This window comes from Pelophylax lessonae, assembly GCF_965119305.1.
Source record: "Pelophylax lessonae genome assembly, chromosome: 3".
In the NCBI taxonomy this organism is placed as follows: Eukaryota; Metazoa; Chordata; class Amphibia; order Anura; family Ranidae; genus Pelophylax; species Pelophylax lessonae.
Window position 1 is genome coordinate 193,083,249 of NC_138770.1, and position 13,656 is coordinate 193,096,904.

The 13,656-nt window shown below is 40.1% G+C and overlaps 1 protein-coding gene across 2 annotated transcripts in view; it reads left to right on the forward strand.

Annotated features, from left to right (window-relative positions):
- The window catches only part of LOC309551571 (glypican-5-like), a 500,453-nt gene that overhangs the window by 80,114 nt on the left and 406,683 nt on the right, over positions 1–13,656 (forward strand). For both annotated transcript variants that reach the window (XM_082252205.1, XM_082252206.1), the window contains exon 3: positions 6,839–7,533. In XM_082252205.1, coding sequence (XP_082108331.1) covers positions 6,839–7,533 — 695 coding nt within the window. The remainder of the gene's footprint in view (positions 1–6,838; positions 7,534–13,656) is intronic.

Consider the following 13,656-nt stretch of genomic DNA (forward strand, 5'->3'; position numbering starts at 1 on the left):
TGCAGGGGGGTGGAACCGGCGGCAAATTCAAATGTAAAAACACACCAAACACACTGATACTATTCAAAATAAAAAAAATCACATTAGTTTGCCCCCCAGTGCCCTTTCCTGCAGTTTTACTGTACTTTTTATGTATATATATATATATATATATATATATATACACGTGTATATATATATATATATAAATAATAGGAGTAAGAATATAAAAACCCACTCAACCCAGCGCTAATATAATAGAAATTCTAAAAACAAAGCGGCCGCTATAAAAATCAAATAATATCAAAAAGGTGTATAATGAGAAACGGAGGAAGCTCATATACACTAGCAGCGCTAATTATATTAACTTATGTAAACAATACATCAAAAAATTATAAAATTATACATCAAAACAATTATTCTCTGTATATGATGTCCATGCAAAGTGAGTAATGTCCGTAAATGCTAGGTGATACAGTTCATATACTGAGTGGGTTCCTGGAGTGCAAGCCCATGAACACCCAATGGTGCTTCCTGTTAAGGTGGACCACCGTCACCACACCTCAAAGTACGTGCCCCCCTAGGTAGTAAAAACTCACCACAGGATGGCAAAAGGGACGCCTTATATGGGATTTATTCCACAATGTGGTAAACGAATTCCAGGTAATACCTCTCCGGATTAACCAAAATCTGATATATAATCAGGACTTCCGTTCAGCATGGACTGCACCAGACACCTCAGATCTCTTATCATGTTCTCGAGCGAGAACCAAGGCGTGGATGACCCCTTGGGGGGTGCGTTTTCACAAGAAGATCTCAGAGAAGTGGTTGCAAACAACAGTTTGGTTTATTAATGCAATTTTCTTCACCAGACTGCAAGCGTCAAAAACAGCAAAATAAAATAAAACACCAAAATAAATCCTTGCCTCTGTGGGCGGCTACCTCCTCACACTGGAACCTACCTAAGAGTCTGTCCCCAACCTACTGTTGGGCAGACTTGGCTGATCGTACAGCAGACTCTCAATAGTCCATGTTTTATCTCTTCACACAGCACATGTTCATTTAGCAGGTCCCTTTTCCTCTTCTCATTGAACATGTCCCTTTGCTTGTCTCTTCACATAGCAAAACAGTTCATTTATTTCTTCCACATAGAAATAGTTCAAGACCTCACCTTGAGTCGTCTTCACACTTGTTAATTTCCCCTTCACACAGGAAATGTCCATTGGTTTCTTTTCACCTAGAAACGATCCAAGACCTCACTTCGAGTAGTCTCCACACTTGCTACCCTCCTCAGCTTCACATCGCTTCAGGAGGTCTCCCCCACGCTCACACAGCTTTCAGGGGCACACGTCTGACTGCTCTCCTGCCCCCAGCCCACACAGCTTCAGGAGACAGCTTCCGGAGGCAGCCCTCCATAGACTTCCTTTGGACAAATTATAGAGGCCTTAACTTCCTCTTTCTGAACAGCTGAAGTCTGTTCAACGTCTTTAGACATTTCTGCTAGCTTCTGCAGCCGACACCCTATAGTAATTGGTGAATTGTATCTCCAATCTGTGACAACACTCACAGATTTACCTGACTTCCTGTCACATTTACTTGACGTCCTGTCACAATATATATAATATATGTATACATATATATATATATAATAAATGTATACAGTTGGTTTGGGCTGCTCATTCACAAGAATTACATGCAAAATAATGGTACCGCTTTCAGCACCTAAAATCCAAAAGAATCATACCGCCAGGGAGGTTAAAAAATCAGTTTGAAAAACACTTCCATAGCATTTCTAGCCAGGGCAATCTTGAGTAAAGGTAGATGATTCATGTAGCATTTACTTTCTGGAATCCCTCTGCTCAGATATGCAGGCAGGATGGTGTGTTTAGCTGAGAAAGCCCTCCAGGTGAAAGAAAATAAAATGCCCATGAAGACTCGTGGGATGTATGACATCATTTTGGCCTAGGCCAGAAACCAGGAAACAACTGAAGAAATGTTTAAAAAAAAAAAAAAAAGATTTCAACTAAATATAATATACCTTACTACCTACTGTATTTACCAAGGCTAGCAATATAAGGAATAAAAATAGTTAAAACTGAATTCCAACTTTCTTTTCACTAGAACTGAATGGAATGATCAATCCTAGCATAGATCACACCTCTGTACCATGTTGCTCTGTTGTCTGCAGATCTCCTGATATGCTGGGTTTAGTTGTGTCTTTGACTCATGTGACACTGTAATCCAGCTGATAGACTCTGTCCCTTCCACAGCCACTTCCTGCAGCAGCTAGAGCCTAAAGCACTCCCCTTTGTAGCATTTCGGACCCTACAAATGATGTAACTTCCTTCATAGCTCCAATGGTGGGTGGGATTGAATACATCCTAATTAGCATTCAGTTCCGCCCAGTCACACCTACAGGAAGAGTCCAAACATCCCAAGTCCCGCCTCACAAATCACAGCATTATTCAAGAAGGAAACACCTTCCTACTCAGCCTGTTCTGAAAGCTAGCTGTGCGGCTGCTGGGCAGGACTGAATGGATCACAATTAGAATTCAATCCTGCCTGGTAAAATATGCTGACCGGTGTGAACAGGGAGAGTCCCATCCCTCAGATCCCAACTTTCTAGAGCCATGCTCTCTGTGAAGTGATTAATTTACATATGAAGGAACCATCTTCATAATAACTTCCCATAGCCCTTCCTCTGTAGTCTTGCAGTAAGTCATTATTCTTCAGCGTGCTGCAAGACAGGAATGATACAGGAAGAGGTTTGACACTGGTACAAATGACTCCCATAGGCCTTCCTGAAACTTCAGAGGCCCAAAGGATCATGGGAAATGTAGCATCAGGACTGGAAAAAGAAGAAAACAGGAAGTCAGAGAACTCTGAAATCCAGCCAGGAGGAACAGTGACATAATAGACACAGAAACCTACTTTTTACAGCTAAAGAAGATAAGTTACACATACACTGACAGTGGAGTTGTCATTCATTTACATGCACAATGCAACTCTTGTTTTGGGGAGGAAATACTGGAGTTCTTCTTTAATATTGATTGAGAAAGTTTAGTTACACTTTAATTTGAGCTTGCATAATCTGATGCAGTCAAATTTAGCAGGCTTCTCATGCAATCTCTTTGGAGAACTTCGGGCCTCTTGTCACATGACTTTGTGCTGCTCAGTCTTCATTATGTATGTAAATGGGTTGTATTGGACATTGCTGAAAAGATGAAACACCAAGAAGGTGAGATTACTGGCAATTCACATATATTATAAATACTGTATATTCTTAGTTCACATACAGAAATCCAAAATCTGCTGTCAGCCTGCAAAACTTGCCAAGAAGCAGCATTTTAAGTGCCGGTTCACACTCTTGCGGCTGCGGCGATCGCATGTAATATCAGAGCGCACTGCTCCTTCATTACATGCGATCGGCTGTGCGGTGCGAATTCAGCCATACACTTTGTATGACTAAATTCGCACTGCACCCGCAGCAAAGACGCACAGGACCCTTTTTTTCAGCCGCATCAGGATTGGATCACACAGCGGTTCACACTTGTGCGATCCGATCCTGTGCGAACTGTAAAGATCGCACTGCGATATGCGATCAAACTGGGGGTGTCCTTAACATTTCATTGACACCCCCAGCGTATCGCATATGGCAGTGTGAACTGCCAGGGGTACGTTTGCGATGCGGGAACAGGCTGCGAATTCGCAGCCTTCCCGCATCGCATAAGTGTGACCCGGACCTAAAGGCATAAAATGTATGTATTTGTTTGTTTATTTATTTATATTGTCTTTTAAATAGCTAAAGGGGAGCTACAATGATATTCCACTATAGCCCAAAGCCTCGTTGTCCTCTCCATGTGTTCATTAAAAAGTCACAGTCCACCAATATCTTCCACAACAATACAGCTGGATTGGGCATTCACCCTTTGGTTCCATTCACTATACTTGAAAAGCCAATGGATCTGTACATCAACAGATAAATTATTATTATTTTTACTAGATATTGCTAGTATTTTTACTAGATATTCCTACTCCTTTTAGTATTATTTTGCACGTGCCTTTTTCTCCTACATCGTGTATTTTTTGCCCACTGCTGCCTTAACACTTACCTTGATTCTAAATTCCGACATTACTGTTGACCCAGGTATAAAAGAGATAGGTTTTGCTTGTGCAGTAAGTACTAGGGAAACTAAATATTAGTTGACATTGAATCTTAAAAGGAAGCCAACTCCCAAAGTGCATTTGTCACCCTATCTACTTAGTATTAAAGCAGATAATGATCACCTGGGGTCAATTGCTTCAAACATATGGCACACTTTGGCAAATTACCTACAGAAATCTAGTTTTGCTGATCATTAGCCCATATCAAATATTCTGTTTAGGAAAAAAAACATTTCACCATGTTTTCCTTTGATTATTTTTACTAGATATTCCTACTTAGCCTTACAATGACAGCCTATCTTACTATATGTATACATCACTCCATTATCTTAATCAGTACTATAAAATTACTACATGAAAGTATGCCATGTCTAGAAAGAAGCAGGAACATTATACGCTGTTCTACTGCTCATGTTATAACAATAATTATTACCAGACCAGAGCAAACAGATATATTATTCCTTTATACAATATTAGGCTGTAAATGCAATTTACACATCCAGATTAAATAAACGGCAATAGGAGGTATTACAGTTAACGAGGCCTGGCAAAGCCATTTCCCCCATGAGCACTTACAGTATTCCAGCAGAAGATTCTTTACTCACATTGCCAAACAGAGGCTACAGCTGCCTGAATTTACCATTCCTGTATCATATTTTGGCTCTTATCCCTGAAATAGATACAACTCTTCTTAAGATCAGGCTATATCATGTCACATTTTGTCTGTTTTTTGCTTTACAACTTGTGTTCTTTATTTCATTGGCACATCCATTTTTTAACAACACTGGACTGAAATGTCCTGCACAATCTCAGTGGTGTATGATACAGGGATATCTATAAGATTGTCAATGAGAAGTATAAGTGAAAGTTATGAACATAGTAGCCAATCAGATGATAGCAGTCCTTTTGTGTTATTGGCATCAGGCAGGAGTTGAACAGAGTTCACTGTAAAGAATAATGCTAGACTCAACAGGTGAAGTTATATTGATGGCGGCATCACCTGCCAGTGCTTGACTTATTCTTGCTGGCCCCAGTGGTGCAAGTCTGTGCCCCATCATCAGTTTGGGGAAGAATGATCTATGTAACATTATGAAGACTGCAGCAGAAAGTCTATTACCTATTATGTATTCTTCCCACAGAGGGACATAAGGACATATCATTGTGAAAGCAAACAAAAATGAGGATTCATACAATGTGTGAAGTGTATTAATTAATATTGTAAAATGTATAAACACAGATAAAATTAAATAAATGAATTAATACTTTCTAAAATATTTACTCTAAATATATATATAGATATATATAGATATATATATCTATATATATATATATATATATATATATATATATATATATATATATCTATATCTATATCTATATATATCTATATCTATATCTATATAAATATATATATGTATATATATATTATATATATATATATATATATATATATAGTAACTAATATTGAAAGTTAAGTGTTTTTGCAATAGTCAGAAATGTATTGCGAGATCCTAATAAAATGCATCTCAATGCAATCCAGGCAGTGCAAGAGCTGCAATATGCAAGGCAAAAAGGCACAAAGCAGACAAAAAGGTCCAGACTCAGAATTGAGGTTGAGGCAAGACTTAAATGTATGAAAATTAACCAATACTGTTTTAAAACCCCCGTCCATTTCTTTTATTATTGAATGCACCAAGGCTGCCTAGCAAATATGCCAAAGGGTAATATGTAAAGAAAAAAAAAAAAAAAACATTTTGATAAAACCAGACATGCATATGCCTATAAGTGATACATGTGTTGTGGTTTGTATTATATTGATTTATTTTAATTTTTTTCAAACTGAATTTTGGTACTTTCTGGGAAAAGTTTTTTCTAATAAGAAAATTATATTTGAAAAACAAACCCTTTAATTTTTTATTTATTTTTTGCTCTCACTAACATTGAGGACATTTCCCTTAAATTCCTGTCCAAGAGATGACGCAGAAAGTTAGAGGACATCTCCCAAAGTGAGCTGAATTTCCATCGCAGACAGTTGTCCCCAGAAGAAATTTTAAAATAGTCTTTTCAATTTTTATTCTGGGATTGGCTTTAAAATTTTGGATTTCCTGTTTTTTTCTCAGTGACAATGGTCAGCAGGACAAAAAGGGACACAGACAGCAGGAAAAACTTGACGTAAGGTTTAACCCTTCCTCAGTCAATACAATATCTAGAGATATACTTTAAATCTTAAAAAAGGTAGCGTTCATAATGCCAAACCTAACTAGCAAAGTACTCAAGCATTTTTCTGGAGTAAAGAAAGGGAGCTGATAAACAAGTGATTGCTGAAAGTTTAGACACGGGTTGAGAAGGACAAGACAGACAGAAAAGACAGCACTGACAGACAGTAGTCACTACTCAAATGGACAGAGAAATTCAGTTCCATATCAAAAATAGGAAAAGGCATAGAAATGATAAGCTTCTAAGCTAAAACCCAGAGAAGAACCCACAATATTATATTTGAAGAAGGGCTTATCTGTCAATAAGCATTTTAACTCAACAGAAAGGAGACACTCTCAAACACACATGGGTCTATGTTAATTACAGATTATTCTGGAACATGTATTAAATAGATTAAATATAGCTTTCAAATGATATATGCTATGTGGTCTTAATCGGTTCCTGTCAGTAATTACTGTTTTCTACTCTCTCATTTCAGAGACATTTACTTACTTGATTGACTTGGCCACCAACAACACACTTTCCTTGTTTCAAAGCAAGTACCGCTCCATGGCCCAGGATGTACAAGAGACAGTGAAGGAGCTGTTCACTGACCTGTCCCTGAATATTATGGGAGCGGACATGCCACTGGAAGATGCATTCTCTCGGTTTTTAGATGCACTTTTCCCTGTGGTTTACAACCACCTTATAAACCCAAGGATAGCATCACTGTCAGATGAGTACTTGGACTGCCTGCGCTTGACACGTCAAGACATTAACCCGTTTGGAAATTATTCTAATCAGATGACTACAAGGTTGTCCAAAGCATTGTGGACAAGCAGAATGATGAAGCAGGCATTAAACATGGCAGAACAGGTCATTAACAGTACTGAGCATGCAGGCTTGACACGGGAGTGCACTCACGCACTGGTGAAAATGCAGTATTGTCCCCATTGTCAAGGGCTGACTCTCATCCGACCATGTGTTGGCTACTGTCTCAATGTAATGAGAGGCTGTTTGGCCAGCCTGGCGAGTCTGGATGGCCCTTGGAGAGGATTCATCAATTTAGTTGACCACCTTACTAATCAGATGTCAGGGTCAAATGATCTGGAGCAATCCCTTCTAGGGATCAGGGATGTCGTTGATCAGTCCATTCAACACGCAGAGTCACAAGGCTCTCTTCTCTCCAAGATGGTAAGCCAAAGCTTTTCATTTTCCCTGTGTACACTACATGGCCATTTTATTTAGTCCATAGCAGGTAATACAGCTCTATAAAGATGCAGTCCATTCAACTCAAAATAGGACTTATCTTTAGGAAAAGGTAACTCTCTTATCAAACTGGCATTTTCTCAAAGTCCACGGGGACAAGAATGAATTCAAAATACATATTAAAGGTGCAATTATGATTTAATTATGGCTCCAGATAAATTTTTTTTTTTGCTATTTTGGATAGCGTACAGATGGATTAAAGCACATTTAAGGTTTATGATGTTGTCTGTGTCTCCAGTGGAGAGATTTCCACTCATTTCCCATCCCTGTGACCACACATGAAGTGAAAATTATTCCCCCAAAGGGAAGTTAGTGAAAACACCTGACAAAGTTTCTAACTCTTTCCCTTTGTATTGTTTATTGCTGTCCCTGTTGTGGAGTTTTCACCTGGTTTGCTTCAAAGCACACATTAATTCATTCTTTCCTTCGTGTCACTATACTAACAGAATCATATTGCATGTTGCCTGTATTGCCAATTTTAAAATGAGTTTAATATCTACCTTTATGGAAGGCAGGGAGTCAAATCCTCTTTCTCTTGAAGAGATACAGGTGTTGGTGGTATGTGACACATCAATGTGTGCTTTCCAGCAGCAGGCTGTGGTTCTACCCTCCAAACACTATGTCACTAATATTTCCTGAAGTGACATGGTGGCCCTCAGGAGGAACCACGCAGCAAAGCAGAGGAGCCGGTATCTAAGATACCCATCAGTGTTAGATACCAACAGTACCTGTAGCACTTTTAGAAGAAGATTTGGCTTGAGAGACGATTTGGCTCATTACTTGCCAGAACGAAAATATTACCTATTTACTTTCACAGGCTCCATGTATTTAAATGTGTTAGTCTAGCAACAGGGCCACTTTAAAGAGTAGTTGTGGCAGCATATGAAAAAAATCAATGTACTTCAATTACCATCCAAGAAATACTTAATTTGTGTTTAAATCAAAAACTTTCATTAATTCACTTTCTCTAAACTATACATAATCCTTTCCAGCTAGATACTGTATGTAAAGCATCTCACAATGTTCCTGAGAGTGATTGATATCATTCTGTGCTGTGTAATCTTAACCGCTTCCATACAGAGCAGTTAGACCCCCTTCCTGCCCAGACCAATTTTCAGCTTTCAGCACTCTCACACTTTGAATGACAATTGTTCAGTCATGCTACACTGTAACCAAACAAAATTTTTTATCATTTTTTTCACACAAATAGAGCTTTCTTTTGGTGGTATTTGATCACAACTGGGTTTTTTTTTTTTTTCGTGATATAAGCAAAAAAAGAGCAAAAATTTTGCAAAAAAAACACTTTTTTTTAGTTTCTATTATAAAATTTTGCAAAAAATAAATTTTTCTTCAAACATTTGGGCCAAAATTTATACTGCTACATATCTCTGGTAAACTTAACCCAAATTAGTGTATATTATTTAGTCTGTGTGAAAGTTATTGAGTCTAGAAGCTATGGTACCAATTACTGAAAATTGATCACACCAGTTGTACTGATGGCCTATCTCCTTTCTTGAGGCCCTGAAATGTCAGGACAGTACAAATACCCCCCAAATGACCCCTTTTTGTAAAGTAGACAGTCCAAGGTATTTAGTAAGAGGCATGGTGAGTTTTTTGAAGTTATAATTTTTTCCCACAATTCTTGGGAAAATGAAGAAAATTTTTTTTTCTTTTTTTTCCCAAAACGTTGTCAATTTATAAGCTATTTCTAACACATAGCATGTACACAGCAAAATTGACACCCCAAAATTCATTCTGCTACTCCTTCTGAGTATGGTGATACCACATGTGTGAGACTTTTACACAGCCTGGCCACAAAAAGAGACTCCACGTCCATGTAGCACCATAAGGCGTTTTAGGAGCATAAATACACATAAAACTTTCTTACTACCTATCACACTTTTCAAGGCCCTAGAGCACCAATACAATGGAAAAGTCCACAAAATGACCCCATTTTGGAAAGCAAACACTCCAACGTATATTCTATGAGGCATTATGGGTCCTTTGAACATGTCATTTTTTTCCACAAGTTTTTGGAAAATGTGGGAAAAAAATAAAAACTTTTTTTTTTTACACAAAGTTGTCAATTTATAGGATATTCCTAACACATAGCATGTACATAGCAAAAATGACACCCCAAAATACATTCTGCCACTCCTCCTGAGTATGGCAATACCACATGTGTGAGTCTTTTTCACAGCCTAGCCATATAGAGGGGCCCAACATCCAAGGAGCATCATCATGCATCCTAGCCACTTGCCTAGGCCTATTTTTGACATTTGGTGTTTACAAGCTAAAATCAGTTGTTTTTGCTAGAAAACTACTTAGAACCCCAAAACATTATATATTTTTTTTAGCAGAGACCCTAGAGAATAAAATGGAGATTATTGCAATATTTTTTATCACACCGTATTTGCGCAGCGGTCTTCCAAACGCAATTTTTTGGGAAAAAATTCACTTTTTTGAATTAAAAAATAAGAAACCAGTAAAGTTAGCCCAATTTTTTTCCATAATGTGAAAGATAATGTTACGCCGAGTAAATAGATACCCAACATGTCATGCTTCACAATTGCGCACGCTCACAGAATGGTGACAAACTTTGGTACTTAAAAATCCCCATAGGCGACATTTTAAAAATTTCTACAGGTTGCTATCTTAGAGTTACAGATAAGGTCTAGGGCTCAAATTATTGCTCTTGCTCTAACGATCGCGACGATACCTCACATGTGTAGTTTGAACACTGTTTACATATGTGGGCGGGGTTTCCGTATGCATTCGCTTCTGCGCGCGAGCTCACGGGGACAGGGCGCTTTAATTTATTTATTTTTTTTTTTTTACTATTTATTTTATTTATTATTTTTTATTTTTACACTGTTTTTTAAAAAAAAAAAAATTGATCATTTTTATTTCTATTACAAGAAATGTAAACATTACTTGTAATAGAAAAAGGCACGACAGGACCTCTTTTTTGTGAGATCTGGGGTCAAAAAGTCCTCAGATCTCACAAGTACACTAAAAGATAGAAAAAATAAAAAAAAAAATAAAAAAAAATTAAATAAAATGAAAAAAAAAAAAAAGGGACCTTTAAACTGGTTGCTAGGCAACGACGTTTGCCGTAGCTCCGGTCCTCCAAGACCATAGAGTCGAGTGAGGGCAAGCTTGCCCTCACTTGACATCCTGTCTGTGAGGATCCGGGACCGGATCGTTTTCCCCGCTGCCGGCGGGTCCGGTAAGCGGGGAAAAGGACCAGAATGCGGCGGGAGGGGGGGGCACCTCTTTCGCCACCCCGGAAGGGTGATCCCGCGGCGAATCCGCCACTGGGACCACCCTTATCGGAAAGCCAACCGTCCACCGTTTAAAAAAATACCAGGGTTATGGCAGCTATCTGCTGCCATAACACCGGTATTTAGGTTTAAACGGAGGACGTATATAAACCTTTTTGGACTTAGACATGGTGGCTGTATGAAGGGTGACAGGTACTCGGGTACTTTGCTGGGCAGGTGACAGGTACTCTGGTACTGATGAGCAAGTGGCAGGTACTCGAGTACTCCGATAGGCAGGTGACAGGTACTCGGGTACTCTTATGGGCAGGTGACAGGCAGGTGATAGGTACTGATGAGTAGTACTGATACTGATAGGTGATACTGATACTGTACTGATGGGTACGGATGATCAGTACTGATACTGATAGGTGATAGGTACTGATGGGTACTGATGAGTACTGATGAGTAGTGATGGGTACTGATGAGCAGGTGGCAAGTACTCGGGTACTTCAGGTGTCAGGTACTCTGATGAGCAGGTGGAAGGTACTCGGGTACTCTGATGGGTAGGGGACAGGTACTCGGGTACTCTGATGGGTAGGTGACAGGTACTCGGGTACTCCGATGACGGGTACTAGGGTACTCCGGTGATGGGTACTCAAAGTACCAGAGTACCTGTCATCAGAGTACCCGAGTACCTGCCATCAGAGTACCCGAGTACCTGTCATCAGAGTACCCGAGTACCCATCATCAGAGTACCCGAGTACCTGTCACCAGCCCATCAGAGTACCTGTCATCAGCCCATCAGAGTACCCGAGTACCTGTCATCAGAGTACCTGATAAGCTGGTGACAGGTACTCGGGTACTTTGATGGGCTAGTGACAGGTGCTTTTTATTGGGGGGGGGCAATCAGTGTAGTTGGGTGCACTGTACTTGGTAACTAGCTGTTACCACAATCTCCTCCTCACACAGGATCAGTGTGTGAGGAGGAGAACACGGTGACAGCTAGTTACCGTGTTCTCTGATGACATTTGTGACCGGCTGTGATTGGACACAGCCGGTCACGTGGTAAAGAGCCAATTTCATTGGCTCTTTACCTAGATCGGGGATGGGCTCTGTCCGAGGGACGAGCCTCGTCCCCGATCGCCGCGCATTAAGGAAGGAACGAGCGGCTCGCGCTGGAGCCGCTCATTTGATCGGCTGTGATTTACACAGCCGATCACGTGGTAAACAGCCAATTTCATTGGCTGTTTACCTTGATCGGGGTTGGGCTCAGTCCGAGGGACGAGCCTCACCCCCGATCGCCGCGCTGCGCGCCCCCAGGGGCGCGCAGTAGCGGGGAGATCCGGGCGCCGTCATATGACGTCCGCCTGGATCGAGAAAGGATTTGTGCCGACGTCATTTGACATGGCGCGGTAAGGAAAGGGTTAAAGTGGTTGTACACCTCAGACATGAAATATAAACAAAGCATATCCCTCTATATAGTACAGTGCCTTGCGAATGTATTCGGCCCCCCCAAACTTTTCAACCTTTTGCCACATTTCAGGCTTCAAACATAAAGATATAAAACTGTAATTTTTTGTGAAGAATCAACAACAAGTGGGACACAATCATGAAGTGGAACAAAATTTATTGGATATTTAAAACTTTGTTAACAAATAAAAAACTGAAAAATTGGGAGTGCAAAATTATTCAGCCTCCTTAATTTAATACTTTGTAGCACCGCCTTTTGCTGCGATTACAGCTGTAAGTCACTTGGGGTATGTCTCTATCAGTTTTGCACATCAAGAGACTGAAATTTTTGCCCATTCCTCCTTGCAAAACAGCTCGAGCTCAGTGAGGTTGGATGGAGAGTGTTTGTGAACAGCAGTTTTCAGTTCTTTCCACAGATTCTCGATTGGATTCAGGTCTGGACTTTGACTTGGTCATTCTAACACCTGGATATGTTTATTTGTGAACCATTCCATTGTAGATTTTGCTTTATGTTTTGGATCGTTGTCTTGTTGGAAGACAAATCTCCGTCCCAGTCTCAGGTCTTTTGCAGACTCCATCAGGTTTTCTTCCAGAATGGTCCTGTATTTGGCTCCATCCATCTTCCCATCAATTTTAACCATCTTCCCTGTTCCTGCTGAAGAAAAGCAGGCCCAAACCATGATGCTGCCACCATCATGTTTGACAGTGGGGATGGTGTGTTCAGGGTGATGAGCTGTGTTGCTTTTACGCCAAACATAACGTTTTGCATTGTTGCCAAAAAGTTTGATTTTGGTTTCATCTGACCAGAGCACCTTCGTACACATGTTTGGTGTGTCTCCCAGGTGGCTTGTGGCAAACTTTAAATGACACTTTTTATGGATATCTTTAAGAAATGGCTTTCTTCTTGCCACTCTTCCATAAAGGCCAGATTTGTGCAGTATACGACTTATTGTGGTCCTATGGACAGAGTCTCCCCCCTCAGCTGTAGATCTCTGCAGTTCATCCAAAGTGATCATGGGCCTCTTGGCGGCATCAGTGTTCTCCTTGTACGAGCTGAAAGTTTAGAGGGACGGCCAGGTCTTCGTAGATTTGCAGTGGTCTGATACTCCTTCCATTTCAATATTATCGCTTGCACAGTGCTCCTTGGGATGTTTAAAGCTTGGGAAATCTTTTTGTATCCAAATCAGGCTTTAAACTTCTCCACAACAGTATCTTGGACCTGCCTGGTGTGTTCCTTGTTCTTCATGATGCTCTCTGCGCTTTAAACGGACCTCTGAGACTATCACAGTGCAGGTGCATTTATATGAAGACTTCA